The 18,241-nt window shown below is 63.9% G+C and overlaps 2 protein-coding genes across 5 annotated transcripts; both read left to right on the top strand.

Annotated features, from left to right (window-relative positions):
- Positions 1-480: 480 nt before the first annotated feature.
- SLC25A22 (solute carrier family 25 member 22) lies at positions 481-8,381 on the top strand. Of its 4 annotated transcripts, none has more exons than XM_044259917.1 (10): positions 481-504; positions 3,908-4,069; positions 4,179-4,304; positions 4,501-4,556; positions 5,249-5,339; positions 5,854-5,972; positions 6,076-6,250; positions 6,335-6,489; positions 6,563-6,638; positions 6,783-8,381. In XM_044259917.1, exons 2-10 carry the CDS (start codon positions 4,050-4,052, stop codon positions 6,934-6,936), a joined length of 972 nt encoding a protein of 323 aa, XP_044115852.1. In that variant the 5' UTR covers positions 481-504; positions 3,908-4,049; the 3' UTR covers positions 6,937-8,381. The 4 variants fall into 4 exon arrangements, with proteins under 4 accessions (XP_044115852.1, XP_044115853.1, XP_044115850.1 ...); XM_044259918.1 differs by lacking the exon at positions 481-504 and adding an exon at positions 2,903-2,931; XM_044259915.1 differs by lacking the exon at positions 481-504 and adding an exon at positions 2,981-3,084.
- Positions 8,382-8,768: 387 nt separating this feature from the next.
- CEND1 (cell cycle exit and neuronal differentiation 1) lies at positions 8,769-11,201 on the top strand. Its single transcript, XM_044259919.1, has 2 exons — positions 8,769-8,842; positions 10,188-11,201. The coding sequence occupies exon 2, from the start codon at positions 10,286-10,288 to the stop codon at positions 10,733-10,735; it is 450 nt and encodes a 149-aa protein (XP_044115854.1). The 5' UTR covers positions 8,769-8,842; positions 10,188-10,285; the 3' UTR covers positions 10,736-11,201.
- Positions 11,202-18,241: the final 7,040 nt, after the last annotated feature.

The following is an 18,241-nucleotide window of genomic DNA, read 5'->3' as shown; positions in this document are numbered from 1 at the left end:
TGCCTCCCGCCTTGTGCCCAGGAGGGGGAGGAGCTCCAGCTACAAAGTAACATTGGTGTAGCAGCCACGGATACAAAATCACAGGTGTGCAGCGCCCCGCGTCACCCGAAGTGGTGGGCAGGTGCTCCGCCCGATCAGTCCCCGCCAAGCGCCCACCGTGCGGCCGGGGACCGCTCCTGCCCGAGGACACCCTCTTCCGAGCATTGCCTGCCACCCGTTGGCCCGCCGGGGCGAATCCCTGGGCCCCTGGCCCATGTGGGGCCGCGAGGCCCCCAGACCCAGGAAGGGCTTTCGGGGCCGCGCGGCTGCGGCCAGGCCGGCGCAGTGGCCGCGGCGGCCGGGAGGGGGAGCCGGAGGCCGCTCGCCGAGGGCCGGGGGCAGGGGGCGGAGCGCGCACAGCGCCGAGCAGAGCGGACGCGCCTCCGCTCCGAGCAGCCGGGCGCGCGGCACGGCGGGGGGGCGAGCGCGGCGGCGGCGGCGGCGGCGGCGGCGGCAGAGCGCGCGGTGAGTGGCGGCCCGGCCTCTCCCTCCCGCGGCGCCCACCGGCTGCGGCCCGGCTGCGGGGAGGGCGGGGGGCGGCCAGGGGCGCCGCGGCGGCCGGGAAGGGTGACAGCGGCCCCGACGAGGTGGTTCCGGGGCGCGGAGCGGGGGAGGTCCCGGGGCCGGCGATGCTCCGACCCGCTGCCGCCCGGGTGTGGGAGGCCGTGCTCGACCCCGGGCGGTGCCGGGCGCGCTCCCCGCGCACACGTGTCCCCACGGCGTGGGAAGCTGGGGCCAGAGACCCGGACGCGGAGGCCGGACCGCTGGGGAGGGGGCGCACACGTGGGACCCCGCCGGACTTGTGTGGACACGTGCGTGGCTGGAGTCGCCATCGCCTGGCGGGGGCAGCGTGACCGTCTGGGCCCCGTCTGGACCCCCTCCTGAGGGACGAGGGACCTGAGCCGGCCTCCGAGCTGTAGCCCGCAGCCCCCACCGCAAGCCTCCTTTGTTCACGGGCTGGGGCCCCTCCGACGGGATGGAAAGCTACCGCCGGCCCAGGGGGAAGGGACGCGGGGAGATTGAATGGGCAGCCAGCGGCCAGTGCCAGGCTCTGATCGTCACCCCCGTCGCCTTCCGTGGGGGGTGGGGGAGGGGGGCTCAGCGGCTTCATTTGTGGGACATTTTACCCCCGGGGGGGTCTGGAAGGAGCAGCAGCATCCTGTGGCTGAGCTCTTTGGGCAGCGCTGTCCACTGCCCTTCTTCCTCAGTTTACCTGGCTGCAGAAGTGGGGGGGCAGGGAGGGCTGACAGCCCCAGCCAGGGTGGCTGGGTTTCCATGGCAACACGAGGTGCCCCGGGGAGGTGGTTCCACAGAGGTCTCCTGAGCAGGGAGTGGGAAACGGCAGAGTGAGGTCCGACAGAGGGGGATTCTGGGTCCAGGGGACCCCTTGCCAGTCTCCCCAAGCTGGAGCTCCTTCATTCTCACTGCTGTCAGCCGGGCGACCCTCTTCCCTGCTCCGTTCTGAGGCCTGAGGCTTGTCCTGTGAGACCCCAGACTCACGTCTCCTCAGGCTTGGGATCCATGGGCCTGCCGCTCTTCCCTACACAACTGCTCCCCTCCTCACCTTAGACACTCGTCTGAGCTCCAGGACTCCCGGCCCGCAGGGTCCCTCACCCTGGAGGGAGGCGGGGTCTGGTCCCGTTCAGGGAGGCGGCTCCCTCAGTCCTCTGGAGGGCAGGGCTAGGTCTCAGGGAGCCTTGGGCCGCTGAGCTGGCTATAGCCAGTCCACCTGGAGGTGGGTTGGGAGAATCAGGTTGAAGTTCAGAGGCCAGATTTTTATGTGCAGGCTAGGGCACCAGGAAGCTGGTGCGGGGGGTGGATACCCTGGGTGAGTGCGTTGGGGGCCCCTTGGCTAGGAAAAGGGCTCTGGGAGTGCCCATTCCGTGCCCTCTGGACCTGCCAGGTGAGCAGTCCTGGGTGGCAGCCGCAGGCCTCTTGACACCTAGCTACCCTCTCCCTGGCCTTTTTTTTTTTTTTTTAAGATTTATTTTTTTATTTATTTGACGGAGATCACAAGTAGGCAGAGAGGAGGAAGCAGGCTCCCCACTGAGCAGAGAGCCAGATACCGGGCTTGATCCCAGGACCCTGGAATCAGGACCCAAGCCGAAGGCAGAAGCCTTAACCCACTGAGCCACCCAGGCGCCCCATTCCTGGCCTTTTAAAAAGTATTTATTTATTTGAGAGAGAGAGAGCAGGAGCAGGGGAGGCCAGAGAGAGAAGCAGGCTCCCTGCTGAGCAGGGAGTCCGATGAGGGTCTCATTTCCAGGACCCCAGGATCATGACCTGAGCCGAAGGAAGACTCTTAACCCTCTGAGCCCCCCAGGCGTCCCAGCCTTAGCTTTTTAATAGACGTGTATTGTTTCCTGTGTCCCAGAGTGTGGTTTCCATGAAATGTGTCTTCATCCAACAGACACAGATCTCACGAACAGGAGTGGGCACACACCCATCTCCACCCCCACGGGACAGATTGTCCACACACAGGATCTGAGCACAGAGAGCGCCCCATCCTCTGGGTCCCAGAGCCCTAGACAGATGCAGCCTGTACGCTGCGGATGGGAACTCACGGGGCATCCAGGGTCGTGGCGGCCTCGGACTGGGGTTCGTATGGGCGGCTGCCCTCCCTTGGCTAGGTCAGCCTGAGTCAGGTCCACTGCCCTGTGGGCTGGTCAGGTGTCCGAGGCGGGGCCCTGGCCCTCAGAAGTTGTCACACCCCCTCCCATCCCTGCTCCCACGGCGAGAGCCTCAGCCCAAAGTGAAAGAGAAAGTCGCCCCCCGCCAACCAAGGCCGGCCCCGCCCCACCTAGCGGCCAATCCCCGCAGCGGGCCCCTCCCTCGGCCTCTGGGTCTCCTCCTTGAGCCCGGTAGGCTGTAGTCCTGGAGGTGGTCCTCGGGGTGAGAGGGGTTGGGGCCTGCGGGGGTGGTGGGGCTGGAGGGGCAGGGGACAACAGGGACAGATAGCCCGGGAAAGCTGACGTGAAGGTCACCGGTCCTCAGAGGGACCAGGGGCGTGAGCCAGCCTGGTGACCCTGGGCGGCAGTGCTGTGGGTAAGAGACTGTGACAGCCTCGGAGGGGGCCTGGGGAAGAGGCAGCGCGGAAGGCTCCGGGACTCTGGGAGGCCCAGGACAGGAGGCTCCGGAGGCTGGCTCTGGCTCTCTTGCCCTGTCCTTCGTGAGAGGGGGCCCCATTTCTCCTAGAGTGGGTCGGGGAACTAACCCCAGGAAGCTTCAGTCCGGTATCCCCTTCCCAACTGCCCCCTACCCTGCGCTTCCAGAGGACCTGGTCGGTGCGTGTGTGTCTGTCTGTCTGGGAGTGGGATTCCTGGAAAGGGTGGGCGGGAGGGCGGGGGCTGGGCTGGGTGTGGGTGAGCGCAGTGCTTCTCCGAGGGGAGGGGCTGTCTGGGGTCCACGGGAGCGGTGGAGGGGGGCTGCACCTGGCGCGGCAGCATCTTCCTGGGTAGCTGTGAGCTGAGCCCAGGATGGGGGGCTCCTCAGCACCTCCGGCCTCCATCCTGAAGGGGGCAGGCGCCAGCTGCAGCTGCTCAAGGAAGAGGGGGTCACCGCAGTCCGCGGTTGGCCTGCCTGGCTGGCAGATTCACTGCCCCAGAGGCGCCTGGCCCTTTAAAGGCAGGGTGTGCTCCTGCGCGCGTTCAGTGTGCACGTGAGTGTGTGTGAGCGTGAGCGAGGCCAGCTGGGAAGCCGCGCGGGGGCGGGGGCGCCTTGAAGGGAAACTGGGTGGCCCTGGGGATGGGGCCACGGGTGAGTGAGGGGCGCGGTGCCCTTGCATGAGAGCTGGGGGGGCAGCTTATTTCCCTGGTGTGCCTCGGAGTGGTCTTTCCCTCCTTCCGCTGACTCCCGTACCCTCTTCTAGAACAGAAGCGGTGGTTTTGAAATTCCCCGGAAAGTGGAGGACCGCCCCTTCCCCCCTGTCCCACGCACGCTCCGCCCGCCACCACCCCTGTCTCCCCCCGGCTGGCGTCCACCTCTCCGGCTACCTGGGTGCACCCAGTTAAATGGCTGATAAGCAGATCAGGTCAGAACGTGACCCTGCCTTTGCTCTCGGCCCCACCCCACCCCACCCCGTGTGTGGTCCTGACCTGTGGCCGAGGAGGCCAGTCCTGACACCCCCTCTGCTCCCACAGTCTGCCGGCCAAGCTCATCAATGGCGGCATCGCCGGGCTGATCGGGGTCACCTGCGTGTTCCCCATCGACCTGGCCAAGACGAGGCTTCAGAACCAGCAGAATGGCCAGCGCCTGTACACCAGCATGTGAGCAGGCCCGGCGGGCGCGGGGGCTGGAGGGTTGTGGGGGGGCAGGCTGCGGCTCGACTCCGGTCCTGCTCCTGCGTCCCCCGCCCTGATAGACCAGAGGGGAAACTGAGGCCAGGGCCGGCCTGGGAAGCGCAGGTCTGGGTTAGGGCTGGAGCCGCTGCCAGCTCCTGGCCCCCTCCCCCTCTTGCTGCAGGTCTGACTGCCTCATCAAGACCGTCCGCTCGGAGGGCTACTTCGGCATGTACCGCGGTGAGGCTGGGGACCAGGCGGGTGGGGGGGGCCCTCCTGCAGCCTCGGGGGCCGCTGGCAGAGCCAGGCAGGTTGGCCTGCCGGCGCCTGCTGTGGCCCCTCAGACCTGGGCACTGGGTGGGTGGCACAGGCCGGGCTCTCCAGGGCAAGGCGGTTCTCAGCAGCCCTCCCGGAGCTCAGCCCCTTCCCGCGCCTGCTGCAGAGGCCAGCGTGGCAGGACGACGTGTCTTTACTGTGCGGTGGCAGGCTTCTCCCCTGCTTCTGGGGCAGGTGGGACTCCATCTGTGCTGGGAGCCCGGAGGGGAGGGGGTGAGGCACAACCGCAAAGCCGCTTAGCAGGCAGTCCCCAAGCCTGGCTTTGCCCAGACTTGGCGCGGAGGGACCTGCCACTGCCGCCCTCTGCTCTTGCTCGCCCAGGGCCGAGGTCCTTCAGGGGAGGGGTTCCTCAGGAAGGCCAGAATGGGTCCATCGCGCAGGGAGGGTGAGGGGAGTGCCCAGAGGAGGCACTGCCCCTGCCCGGTCCTGCCCCGCCCGGCACCAATGTGGGTGAGAGGGCAGGAGGGGAGCCAAGGAGTGACTGGGGTGGGGCTCTGCCAGCTGGAGGCTTGTGCTGGCCGAGAGCCTCCCCAGCCTGCGTCACTGACCTGCCTGTGCTCCCCTCCCCGTGCTCCCCCGCCCCCCATGCCCCACAGGAGCCGCTGTGAACCTGACCCTCGTCACCCCTGAGAAGGCCATCAAGCTGGCTGCTAACGACTTCTTTCGACATCAGCTCTCCAAGGACGGGTGAGGGGCTGTGAACCAAGGTCGTGCAGGGGAGGGGTCCGTGCCTCCGGACAAAAGATAGCCACCAAGGACAGATGGCTGCCCCCACCTCCTCCCTCTCCTCGCCGCTTCCTGCACCGGGAAGGAAGCAGATGCCGAGTCCAGTGGTGCCTCGGCCCCAGGGGTCCCGGCCCCCAGGGTGGGATTGGGGGGACACTGACCAGCTTTCCCGTCACCTGAGGGAGGGACTGGGAGGGCAGCCCCTCGGGTGCTTGCGAACACCAGCCTCCGCGCTGCTCTTTGTGGTCCTTCCACCTTTCCAGGCCCTGCTTCGGGGCCATCTGTCCGCTGGGCTCGGTGCCCGTTGCTGGCAGGCCTGAAGGGGCTCCCGCGGTTGGCGGGTGCCGTACCCCTCCAGCGCCGCGCCGCCTCCCCGTTCCCAGTCTCCTTCACGCCCAAGGCAGCAGGCGGCCCCCCGGGGCGGTAGAGGCATCTGGGTCTGCCCTGCACCACGGTCCTCACCCCTTCTCCACAGGCAGAAGCTGACCCTGGTGAAGGAGATGCTGGCGGGCTGTGGGGCTGGCACCTGCCAGGTGATTGTGACCACCCCCATGGAGATGCTGAAGATCCAGCTTCAGGACGCAGGCCGCATTGGTGAGGGTGTGGGGGGAGGACGGAGAGCTGGGGTGGGTGGCAGCCGGAGCCGCATCCCCTGCCCCAGTCCGGGAGCCAGCAGGCCCATCCCTTCTCTCCCCAGCTGCCCAGAAGAAGATACTGGATGCCCAGGCCCAGCTGTCGGCCCAAGGGGGCGCCCAGCCCTCCGTGCAGGCTCCGGCCACCCCCCGGCCCACGGCTACTCAGCTGACCCGGGACCTGCTTCGGACCCGGGGCATCGCTGGCCTCTACAAGGGCCTGGGGGCCACACTGCTCAGGTGGGGGGGGCGGGAAGGGCGGGAGGAGGGAGGCCTGCCCACCACATTCCCCTAGGTCACCAGCGTCCCTCCCTCCCCACACAGGGACGTCCCCTTCTCCATTGTCTACTTCCCCCTCTTTGCCAACCTGAACCAGCTAGGCTGTCCCGCATCCGGGGAGAAGGCTCCTTTCTATGTGTCCTTTCTGGCTGGCTGTGTGGCTGGGAGTGCGGCCGCTGTGGCCGTCAACCCCTGTGACGGTCAGTGCCTGGGGCTGGTGGGGGCGGGGGCGGAGGCGGGCTGGGCCCCACGCTGACCCGCACCCCCTTGCAGTGGTGAAGACCAGACTTCAGTCGCTGCAGCGCGGTGTCAACGAGGACACCTACACGGGCTTCCTGGACTGTGCCAGGTGCGATGGCCCCGGCGTGGGGGTGGGGGGTGGGGTGCGCAGCGGCCCTGACCACCCTCCTGGGGCTTCCTGGACTGTGCCGGGTGCGATGGCCCCGGGGCAGGGGGTGGGCGGGCAGCAGCCCTGACCACCCTCCCCCTGCAGGAAGATCCTGAGGCACGAGGGCCCCACGGCCTTCCTAAAGGGCGCCTACTGCCGCGCCCTGGTCATCGCCCCACTGTTCGGCATCGCTCAAGTGGTCTACTTCTTGGGCATCGCAGAGACGCTGCTGGAGCTGCTGCAGCGACCCCAGCACTGAGCACGGCCGCTCCGTCCCGCCGAGTGGGACCAGAGCGGGGCCGGAGCCAGGTGGCCTGCCCGGGACTGAGCAGGAGACAGTCTCTCCCCAGCCTTCTCACGTGGACGGGGGGAAGCAGAGGAAGGGGTCCACATGGTGCACACAGCGGCCCCCGCGGGGTCCTGTCTGCACGACCACTGGGAGCAATGTCTTATTTATGTAGAAAATGCAGAAATCTTTACATTCCTGGAGCCAGCCCCTGCCACAGCTCCGTCCCGGCCCGAATACCCCCAGGGACAGAGCTGGTCTCTGGGCTGGGGCGCCCAGGCCTGGGCGGGGCAAGCGGGACCCTACCCTCCAGTCTACCAGCTCTTGTCCCCGAGGCTTGGCCCCTAGTCTGCGAAGGGGACCCCGCACAAACCTATTTATTAACTTGCCGAGCACAAGTGCTCTGTCCATCCCTCTGTCCATCCGTCCAGCCTCCCCCTGCTGCTGTCCTTCTCCACTTGGCCAGGACTCCATTTTGCCCCCCTCAGCCAGCCTTGCAGGAGGATTGGGGTCTCCTGCCCCCCATATTGAGCCAGGAGTCCCAGGCAGGGGTCACACTGAGTTCTGACTCCCAGGGCAAGACCCCCCACTCCACTGTGGGACCCGGCACCCCTCCTGGTGGGCTTCTCTCCCCCCACCCCAGGCTGGGGGCTCGTAGCGTGTGAGGTCTGTGTGCATGTGCAAATGTTCTGGGGAGCAGTTTGTGTCCACCAGCCTTCCACCGGCCTGGCCCCTCAGAGATGGGGCTGGGGGCAGGGGTGGGTGGCTCCGGGCTCTACCCACATGGCCAGGCAATGTGTGTGTGTTTGTGCTGTGTGCACCCTGGGCTCCTTTCTGACCCCATTCAGGAATTTATTTTCCCAGCGTGGTTTTTGCTGCACCTCAGCAAACCCCTCTTCTGAGACACCCCCCCGACCCTCTGGCGCCAGGATTGGCCAGTGGGGAGGGCAGTCATGAGGACCAGTATGGAGCCTGGGGGTACCTGCTCTGTTTCCGGGGATAGCACCTGGTCCCTCAGTCCTCCGGGGGCTCGCCCTACTCCCCGGGCCTCTGCTAAGGCCGCTGACTACACTCCGTAAGCTCTGCCTTCCCAGACCGCCCCCCTCCGTTGGTGTCGTGAATCAGAGCGGCCGCCCCGCCCCAGGCCACGTGATTGTGTCGGTGATTGATCTGATGTGCTGGTGCTGTGTACCCCAACCCAGCCCCGTCCTCGGAGGCCCCTTCCCGGTGACACTACCTGGGGCTCAGGCCTGGGCCCCCCAGTTCACGGTTCCTGGGAGCTGCCCTCTCCCGCCACATCTGTACCTTGGAAGCTGCTGCTGCTTACAGAATTATATTTTTTCTTTTGAAGAGTTTTAAGAAGTTGTAACTTTTTTGTGTCTTGTCCTGTGAGAAGATAAATAAATATTCTAAGTAGATAGCGCGTCTCTGGAATCTGTTGGGGGAGGGGCGGAGGGGGAGGGTAGCCTCTTTTCGGAGCCGGCTCCCCTGTCCCCGCAGACCGACCTCCGTCCACCCTCCCGCGGGCCGCCACGGGGCCCAGGAGTGGGGCCCGGGCTGGGGGCCTGCACACTCCCGCACTGGCTGGGGCGGAGGGGCGGGAAGGGCAGTCCCCTCTCTTCCCTGACTGCAAGCCGCCCTTGGGATGCAAAGGGGAGCCTGGGCGTGGGGGCCCTACAGTTCCCCGCCAGCCGGGGGCGCCCGGATGGCCGAAGGGGGCGGCGCCGGTGGTGATGTGGCCCCGCCTCCTGGGCTTGCGGCGCCGAGAACAGAGCATTGTGGGAAACTCCCAGTCCCCGCAGCCGCCGCCGCAGCCGCCGCCCGCCCTGGTCCCGTGGAGAGCGCGCAGCGCCGAAGTGGGAGCGCCGGGAGCAGCAGCGTAAGACAGCGGGGGTTCCGGGGCCTGGGGCCGGGGGTGTGACGGGGCGGCCCCGCGGGGCGAGTGGGCGGCTCCCGCCTTGAAGGTCACTGGGGGCGCACGCTGGGCCCACGGCTCTCTCCAGCCCAGCGGCTCCTGGGAAGGGGAGGGGGCACTGGCTGACGTCAGTATGAACCAAAAATAACAGGGGCTTGGGGCGGGGGGAGGCGGGCAGGAGACCACCTGCCCTTTGCAAACTTGACCCCCAGCAGCTGGGTGCCCAGCCAGAACAGCAGGGATTGAGGGGCTGCTGGGACTCCGTGAGAAATGGGGCAGCAGCTGGGCCGCTCACTGGGACACCCCCGTTATGCTGTGACCTACAGGTGACCTTCAGGTGTGGTTAGTGTTCCTGGCCTGGGTGGAAAACCTGGGCCGCTGCTTCCCACATGTGCTCCCTTTCCTTGGTGGGGTGAGGGGTACTAATCCTCTCGGAGGAGACACAGACGGGGGGTGTCTAGGTCTTTAGAGAGAGATGGCTCGGGCCCAGCCCGACTCAGACATAGAGGATCTGGGTCAGGCTTTTCCTACAGTCCGGAACCCCCATCCTCTGCCCTGGCCCAGGTTTGAGGATGCTGAGGCCGACGGACATGGCATGTCCACACCAGGCTCACACCAGGGGACCCCCCCACACACCGCTCTGGCCCAGAAGCAGGCACAGCCCCAGACTCAGAAAGGACTCCTTGCCCTTGAACTGGAGCAGGGAACGCTGGTCTTGGGGTGGGGACCAGGAGCTGGAGAGGGGCAGATGGCTTGCCTGGAGGCACAGGGCCCGTCCCTGCCTGCTGGCCTGGCTTCTCCAGCTTCCCGGGGAAACACTTGAGGTATGCTGTACCCCAATTCTGGCAGCCTGGGGCCTATTCCCACGCCACTGACACCACAGAGCCCAGACTCTGGGTTCCTGCCCTACCCCCACTCCACAGGGACCCAGTCCTTCCAAGCAGGTACACTCTTGGTTCTGCCCAGGCACGCCATAGCCGCCACGCCCTCCGCTGACCGCATAGCCTCCTCTCACTGCCCCGTCCAGGGCAGCTGGAAATAGCACAGGCAGGGCCAGGACCATTATGCGGATGGCTCGTCTCATGCCGCACCCCCAGTCGGTTCAGGGCCAACAGGCTCTGCCTGTGTGGTTCGAGGGGCTTCTCAGGGCGTGGTGGGAGGCTACTGGAGACCAAGCCCTGGGAGCACATGCTGAATGGGGTCTTCTGGGGTGGAGGGTGGTCCAGAGAGCCTTTATGGGGACAGGATGGTAGGGAGCTAAGCAGGTGGGCTGAGTCCCTTGCCATGGCCTCATTGTGTCTCTCCCCAGGCCTAGATAATGCCCAGTGGTGAGCTGTCCTGAGCCACTGAGTTCCAGCCGCCTGTCTGTCCACGCACCCCCCACGTAGCCTGCCAGCACCGTCCAGCATGGAGTCCAGGGGAAAGGCGACCAGCAGCCCCAAGCCCGACACCAAGGCTCCACAGGCCGCTGCTGAGGCCAGAGCTGCACCAGCTGCAGATGGAAAGGCCCCTTCAGCTAAGCCTGGGAAGAAGGAGACCCAAGCAGAGAAGCAGGAGCCTCCCGCAGCCCCCACACCACCAGCGGCCAAGAAGACCCCGGTCAAAGCAGACCCTACCCTTCTCAATAACCACAGTAACCTGAAGCCAGCCCCTGCGGCCCCCAGCAGCCCTGATGCCGCCACCGAGCCCAAGGGCCCTGGGGATGGGGCTGAGGAGGGTGAAGCTCCCAGCGGGGCCCCAGGGGGCCGAGGTCCTTGCCCCTTTGAGAACTTGACCCCCCTGCTCGTGGCTGGGAGTGTGGCCGTGGCGGCTGTAGCCCTAATTCTTGGTGTGGCCTTCCTGGCCCGGAAAAAATGATGGCTAGTGCCCAGGTGGGGGCACAGCCACTTCCTGTACAGATCTCAGGAGCCTAGTGCATGCCGAGCTCCCCCACAGTTATCCACACACCCTTACATGCGCACCATATAGACACATATACCCCCACACGCGCAGAGGGACAGACAGACAGGCCCCCAGCCGTGGAAACGCAGCCTGCTCGCTGGCCCCCAGCACTTCCCCCTCCCAGGCTCTGGGGTTTACTGCGCAGCACAGGAGGAGTCATAGCACGGGGAAGTGGGTCTTTGCTGTGGCCAGGGTACTGGGGGGCAGGGGGAAGAAAGGACCTCGAGTATGGCCCGCCCGCCTGCGTGTGCCAGCCAGTTCCCAGTGGCCCCAGGGGTCCCATGCGCTTCCTGGCAGACAGGGCTGGGTAGGAGTCCGAGATGGGCTGTGACAAGGGCCCAGCCCATGTGGGGACATTAAAGGGTATGGCTGTTTCACTCTCCCCATTTCTGCTCTTTGTTTGTAGCTGGGCAGGGTTTGGGGGGTCCATGTGGGTAGGGCCAGGGCAGTGGGGCCTGCCTTCACAGTGGCAGAACTTCCGTGTCACCTCTGTCCACCACCTGCACCCTGGCTGGGTGGGCAGACAGTGCAAAGGCCGGTCTGGGGGTGTTCCCACCATTCACCTTCTAGCTTGTGCCCCAGGGGAGCGTTCGAGGCTAGGACCACAGCACTTCCTGCCCTGGGGCATCCGAGAGCCTGGCAGGGAGGCCGTGGATCAGGTCGGTGGTCAAGGAGGACCTGCCCGGCAGCTGCGCTTGTCCTGCTCCCGTAGACCGCCCCTCCCACCTCACCCAGCGCCCTTTGATTCTAACAAGCGTAGAGATGCAATAACAGAAAGGAGCTGCTTGGCGGACCCGCGTCCACTGCCCCGCTGTGGAGGGAGGGAGGGAGACTGCTGTGCAGCCCCTTGGCCCGGTGGCCGCGGGCACTGTGGGCACTGACCCATTCTTGCCTGGCCAGCCCACCCCTGGAACCCTGGGCCTGAGTGGAGGCTGAGTCTGAAATAAACTGTCTTGTCTCATGGCTGGGCTGGCGTCCTCACCTCCCTGGGACGGGGTGAGGCGAGGGCTTCCCAGTGGGCTGTGGGAGGTGGTTTCCTAGCCACAGCACCAGGCTTTCCAGGGAGGAATAGGAAGCCCCGGTGCCACCGTCCACTGCCCCCACTCCAGCCACCCCCATGCCTTTGAGCCCACACCCTGCCCCGTCCCAGACGGCCACAGCCAGGCCTTCCTGCCGGCCTGGCCCTAGATGGACTCCTACCCCCAGGCCTGGGCTTCCGGCCGCAGTGCACAGGGCAGGGCTGGGACTGGAGCAGTAAGGGCATGGTGGGGGTGGGGGGGAACCTTGCTCTGGCATCTGAGGCCAGGGCGTGTCCTTCTCCATCGCTGTCATTGGTGAGGTCCCCACCTGTGCTGGGCACAGCGGAGACCGGGGAGATGGGCTTTCCTCTTGCCACCCCATAGCCCGCAGCTCCCTGCGCCCACTCTGACCAGGTGACCGACTAGTCTGGTCTGCCTGCGCCCCCAGCCCTGCACAAGGCTGTAGGGGCAGGGTCTGGGGAAGCATGGCCCCGCTGGGCCAGAAGCGCTCCTGTGAGCTCTGTCCCCCGGGCCCCTCCTGTTCCCAGCCTCTTGCAGCTCCCGTGTTGGGGGCACGCCCTTCCCTTCTTTTCCTGGTACCCACCCTCCCAGAGCGGCGCACCCGCTCCCTGAACCTGCATATCAGGCCCAGGCAAGTCGGGAGAACCTGGGAGTGAGAAGGTCCAAAACGGGCTTGACGGCCTTGTCCAGACGCGTGCCTCCTCTGAGTCCTGGGACCTCCTCCTGACCCCCACACCGCGGCTCCTCCACTCCCTGAGCTACCGGGCCAGAGCCCGCCACACAAGGTGGACTGCTGTGGAGCAGGGCCGACTTGGCCCAAGGGTCCGGCCTCCAGCCCCTTTGCCTCGCAGGTGTTGGGGCGGCTGCGGTCTCTTCAGACCACCCACCTCCCGCGGCTGGGCAGTCCCCTCTCCCACTGTCTCCATTCGGTGGCTTGCATCTCAGAAACAAACCCCCTGATATTTTAGGGGCGCCTGGGTGGCTCAGTAGTTTAAGCCGCTGCCTTCGGCTCAGGTCATGATCTCAGGGTCCTGGGATCGAGTCCCACATCGGGCTCCCTGCTCAGCGGGGAGCCTGCTTCCTCCTCTCTCTCTGCCTGCCTCTCTGCCTACTTGTGATCTCTCTCTGTCAAATAAATAAATAAAATCTTTAAAAAAAAAAAAAAACCCTGATATTTTAGAGAATTTTTGCAGCCAGCAGAGGTGACTGTGAGGACGAGCTCTGTCCTCTTCAACAAGCCCAGAGCCTGGCCCTCGAAGTGGTCATTCCACTGGAGGTCTGCCCTGCCCTGCCCCTGCCCCTCCTTGTTTGCCAATTCACAGGACGCTAAGCTTGTTTCCAAATAGAGCAGTGATGAAAATCCTTGTAACAGTCCTTGTGCCCAGTGTCTTTAGGGTGGGCTGTGTGTGTGCTGCAAACCTATCATTTTTTTCTCTTTTTTTTTGTTTTATTGCGGTAAGATACACAACACAAAATTTACCACCTTAGCCACATCAAGTGCGTGGCTCAGGCACGAAGCACATTCACACCGTTGTGCAGCCGTCCCCAGCAACCATGTCCAGGACTTTCGAACTTCTCAAATGGAAACTGTCCCCTGGAGACACCGACCCCCAGCCTACCCCAGCCCCCAGGGCCCACTGTCCACCCTCTGTCCCCCTGAGACACTGACCCCCTCCGTCCCTCAGCCCCGGCGCCCACCGTCCACTCTCTGTCCCTGCGAATCCGGAGACTCCAGGGACCCCATCTGCGTGGGATCCTGCAGTGTTTGTCCCCGTGTCCGGCCTGTCTCACTCCGTGTCACGGCCCCCAGGTCCATGCGCGCTACGGCAGGTGTCCGAACGCTGTTCCTTCCCGAGGCTGCTCTATGCTCCGTGGATGGAGAAACCACGTTTTGTTCGCCTGCTTGTCTGTCGGCAGACACTTCGCTGCTCCCCCTTCCCGCTGCGGTGAGTTGATGCTGCTGTGGACGGGGACGTGCTCCTCTCTCGAGTCCCTGCCGTCCCTCCTCTTGGGTGAGAGAGGGCCCCGCTCTCCCCACCCCGGGTGGGGGGGAAACATGCAGACTGTGCGAGTCCGACCGCCTCTTCTGGTTGTTTCTCTCTGCACAGCTCTAATGTACTTCTTTTTTTTTTTTAATTTTATTTATTTATTTGACAGACAGAGATCACAAGTAGGCAGAGAGGCAGGCAGAGAGAGGAGAAAGCAGGCTCCCCGCTGAGCAGAGAGCCCGATGCGGGGCTCGATCCCAGGACTCTAGGATCAGGATCTGAGCTGAAGGCAGAGGCTTTAACCCACTGAGCCACCCAGGCGCCCCTCTAATGTACTTCTTTTCACAAAGTTCCTGGCTATTTGGGCCTTGCCTTTTGTGATTCTTCTTGATGCCATTTGTCCGTTCTTCTGTTGGACGGAGTGCCTTCTTCTCATTTATCTGGAGGACTTCTCGCTTGTTGTGCCTACCAAGCCTTCGTCACTCTGCGGACATCTTTACCCAGCGGCTGGCTTCCCTTTTGCTCTGTTTCCTGAGCGCAGAAGTTCTAAAGTCCGAGGTTGTCACGTGGACTCCCATGCCCCTTACCGCGTGCGCTCTGGAAATCGCGGTCAGAAGGAAGGAGCTCTTCCTCCTTCCAAGCTCGTATTCTTGGCATTTGCACATGTTTAGTACATGTCACGTCTCAGCCTATCTGTGGACCTTAGGTTTTGTGTGTGAACGAGCTGGAGATCCGGTTACTTCTTTTCCATCAGCCGGTCCAAGGGAGCCCAGGACGTGCACAGTTCCCGCTGGCCTGCTGTGGCCTCACCTCTCACTTGCCAACACAACCAGGCCTGTGCAGAGCCTGGGGTCGGCTAACACCGGCCACCTGTCAGGGTAGATTTAGGGTAGCACCTGGTCATGATTTCCTGTTTCTTTTTTTCTTCTCTTTTCTTCTTCTTCTTCTTTTTTTTTTTTTTTAAGATTTTATTTATTTATTTGACAGACAGCAATCACAAGTAGGTCGGGGGGGGGTAGCAGGCTCCCTGCTGAGCAGAGAGCCTGATGTGGGACTCAATCCCAGGACCCCGGGATCACGACCTGAGCTGAAGGCAGAGGCTTTAACCCAATGAGCCACCCAGGCACCCCTGTTTCTTTATTTCTGATTTCCCTTGCACACTCAGTTCCTGGAATCTCCTCCTTGGGAATGTGAGACTAGCTTAACTGGGTCTCTGGGGCCCGTGTGGGGTTTGAATGCTCAGCTTCCATCCCACTGTGTTCCTAAACTTGGTTAGGGACCTTTCCAAAATAAGCAAACTCTTAAGAGATGTCCAAGGCTGGTTTTTGTGGTTTTTATTGTTTTTGAGAGAGAGAAAGATACTGACATCAGGAAGGAGATGAGTGAGCAGGAGAGGGGATGAGGGGGAGAAGCAGGCTCCCCGCTGAGCAGGGAGCCAGATGCAGCGCTCAGTCCCACGCTGAGACCAGGACCTGAGCTGAAGGGAGAGGCTTAACCCACTGAGCCACCCAGGTGCCCCTAAAAAATCTTATTTTATTTTATTTTTAAAGATTTTATTTATTTATTTGACAGAGAGAGATCACAAGTAGGCAGAGAGGCAGGCAGAGAGAAAGGAAGGGAAGCAGGCTCCCCGCTGAGCAGAGAGCCCGATGCGGGGCTCGATCCCAGGACCCTGAGATCATGACCTGAGCTGAAGGCAGAGGCTTTAACCCCCTGAGCCACTCAGGCGCCCCAAAAATCTTTTTTTAAAAAGGAAGGTACTATACGGTGTCTGGGAGCCCCACGTCGGGCCTTCTGCTCAGGGAGGCCTGCTTCTCCCTCTCTCGCTGTCTCTCTCTGTCATAAACTAACACAATCTTAAAAAAAAAGTATGTACTATAAATACAAATCAAATTTTCAAGGCCATCAGGAAAACTCAGGTGGGAGCATCGTGTCCTGGGACAGAGGTGTCCCCCGGCACCGTCAGAGGAACTCCCTGCCCCCACCCCCCACCCCCGGCACCACAGGGACTCCCCAGAGACCTGGGCTCTGGGCCGTGGTACCAGGACCTGATGTCTTCCTGTTGCTAGGCTGTGCCACGTTGCGCCAGACGTGGGCTTCGGAGGGCGCGGGTGGTCAGGTTCTAAGGACGCCGAAGAGGCATGTTGGGGGCTCCACTTGGTCTCTCCTCTAGCACCCCTTCCCTCCCCGGAGCGAGCAGTCCCTCTCTGGGGAGTCCCATCCTGGAACGCATTCCTGGCGTGACCAGGGAGTGGAGCTGGCCGCGGTCTCCAGACCCTGCCCTCCCCCACAGAGAGGGGCCTGGGGCTACACGGGGTCCTCTGGAACCTCTCTCCCATCACGGGGGCAGAGTGACCGATACCTCCCCAAAGGCACAGGTGGCAGAGAGAACTTGGCTCCGGGGACTGACCCCAGCTGCTGCGGGCCAGTCCTGACTCCTGGATCTTCAGTGCCCACCCCCAGCTCCCTGGCTCGGAGCCTCCCTGACCTTACCCCTGGTCCCCTGGGCCAGACAGGCAGAGGCTCCCTGTGTCCCAGCAGCTGTTTCTGGTGTGCCTGGACATCTTGGCCCGGTGTCTCTGGCGCAGGGAGGTCTGGTGAGGGCTGTCAGAGGGTTGGTGAGCAGTGTCCACCTGCCAGCTTCAGCTCAGGGTCAACTGTGGGGGCAGGACAGCAGCTCGGCCCCTGCGGTCCCGTGGAGGGTGCTGCGGTCCCATCGCTGGGACCCATCCCTGGCCAGCGGGAAGAAAGGCTGAGTGTGGGTGGTCGTTGCCCCCCACCCAGCACAGTGGTACCTGGAGGTGTGTTTGAGGGGAACCCTTCATTTCCTCGACATTCAGATACTCCTGTGGACCCTCCCACCCACGCAGGGAGCCCTGTCCTAATGTCCTGGGCAGGATACAGCCAGCCTCCCTGCCGCATCACCCCACTCCAGGCCACCAAACTGCCTGCCCACTTGGCTGATATCTTTGGGCCACACTTCGCCCTGCGCCACGAAGGTGAAGGGACCCCGGTGCTCCCCGCCCACTGCCCAGGCTTCCGCAGCCCCAGGCCCTTGGCAGAGGCCGCCCTCTGCCGTCTGGCTCAGGGTCTGCATTAGTGCTTGGCTCTAAGTCTCCAGGTCCCACCCCCGGCCCCAGGCCACGTGCCTGAAGCCTGAGCCCTGGTGCAAAGAGGGATGCAGCTGGGGCCCAGGACACAAGTCCCCTGGCCAGCAGTCTGGCCGGCAGGGCTACCCATGACACACCAGCCCTGAAAGAGAGCCCTGTCCCAAGTCTCCTGTCTGAGGTCCACCCAGTAGTCAGGCTCACCTAATGGGGGGGGGCACTCAGGGCAGCCCTGTGAGTTTAGGGGGGTTTCTCAGAAAGGGAGCACAGGGCAAATGGTGCCTCTGGTGCCCAGGGGTTTTGAAGGACAGTTAGGAGTTCGCCAGACAAAGAGGAGTTCCAGCATTTCAGAGGGAGGAGCAAGTGGGAAGGCTCCTGGGGGGGATTGGTTCAGGCACACTCTGGAAAGGAAGCAAGAGAGCCAGGGGTCCTGAGACTCTGGCAGTGCCTGCTGGAAAGGCCCCCAGGAACGCCCCCCAACCATCCTTGTTCCATCTGGAGCGATGTGCAGAGACAGGAATGAGACCGTGAACCCGACTGGTGTTTGAGAACATGTCATGGGACACCCTGCACCTCATGTTTCAGGGTTCCTGAGCAAAAGCAAAACCCCGGGTTCAAGGGCATCCCTCCGCAGCAGCAGAGCCCTGGGGCCCCGGCCCCTTCCCTGGCCCTTCCCTTCCCCTCCTGGGTAGTCACTATTGGCTGATGCCCTAGGACTCCATGCCCACGAGCCCCACACTTCAGGGCCTCAACTGTGACACTGGCGAGGCCCTGGGGATGGACAAAGGAGTACTGGAGGGGGAGGCCCATTCCCCCCAGGCCTGGATCCTTCCCAGGAGACAGGCATCCAGACGTGGGCCAGGGTGCAGAGCCGCCCCTGAGGCTCTCCTGGGCTCTGCCCTGGGAGGGAGAGCTACCTGCCCACTGATCCGCCTGCAGTAGCTCCAATCCTGCCCAAGGCAGCGCTGCAGGAGCATCCCCCTCCTCGCCTGCCAGGGCTGAGGGCGCAGAAGGGGCAAGGGGCCAACTCACTGGAATGGGAACCCGCTCAGGCAGTGGAGAGACAAGCCAGCAGGACTGAGTGGGTAAAGAGGGCAACAGATACAGCCTCATGTCAGGGGCAGCCCTGCTAAGGGCTAACCCCAGTCACCATGACGAGGCCTCTGGCTCCCTCTCGTCCAGTCCTCATTGCCCACAGGGGCACACACAGAGAGGCAGGCCGCTGCCAGACCCGGACCAAGACCCCATACCACCACACCTGCCCCGTGGAGCTGCCCACCCCAACTC

The sequence above is a fragment of the Neovison vison genome, chromosome 7 (assembly GCF_020171115.1).
Source record: "Neovison vison isolate M4711 chromosome 7, ASM_NN_V1, whole genome shotgun sequence".
Taxonomy (NCBI): Eukaryota; Metazoa; Chordata; class Mammalia; order Carnivora; family Mustelidae; genus Neogale; species Neogale vison.
This window is presented reverse-complemented; position numbering and strand designations above follow the sequence as displayed.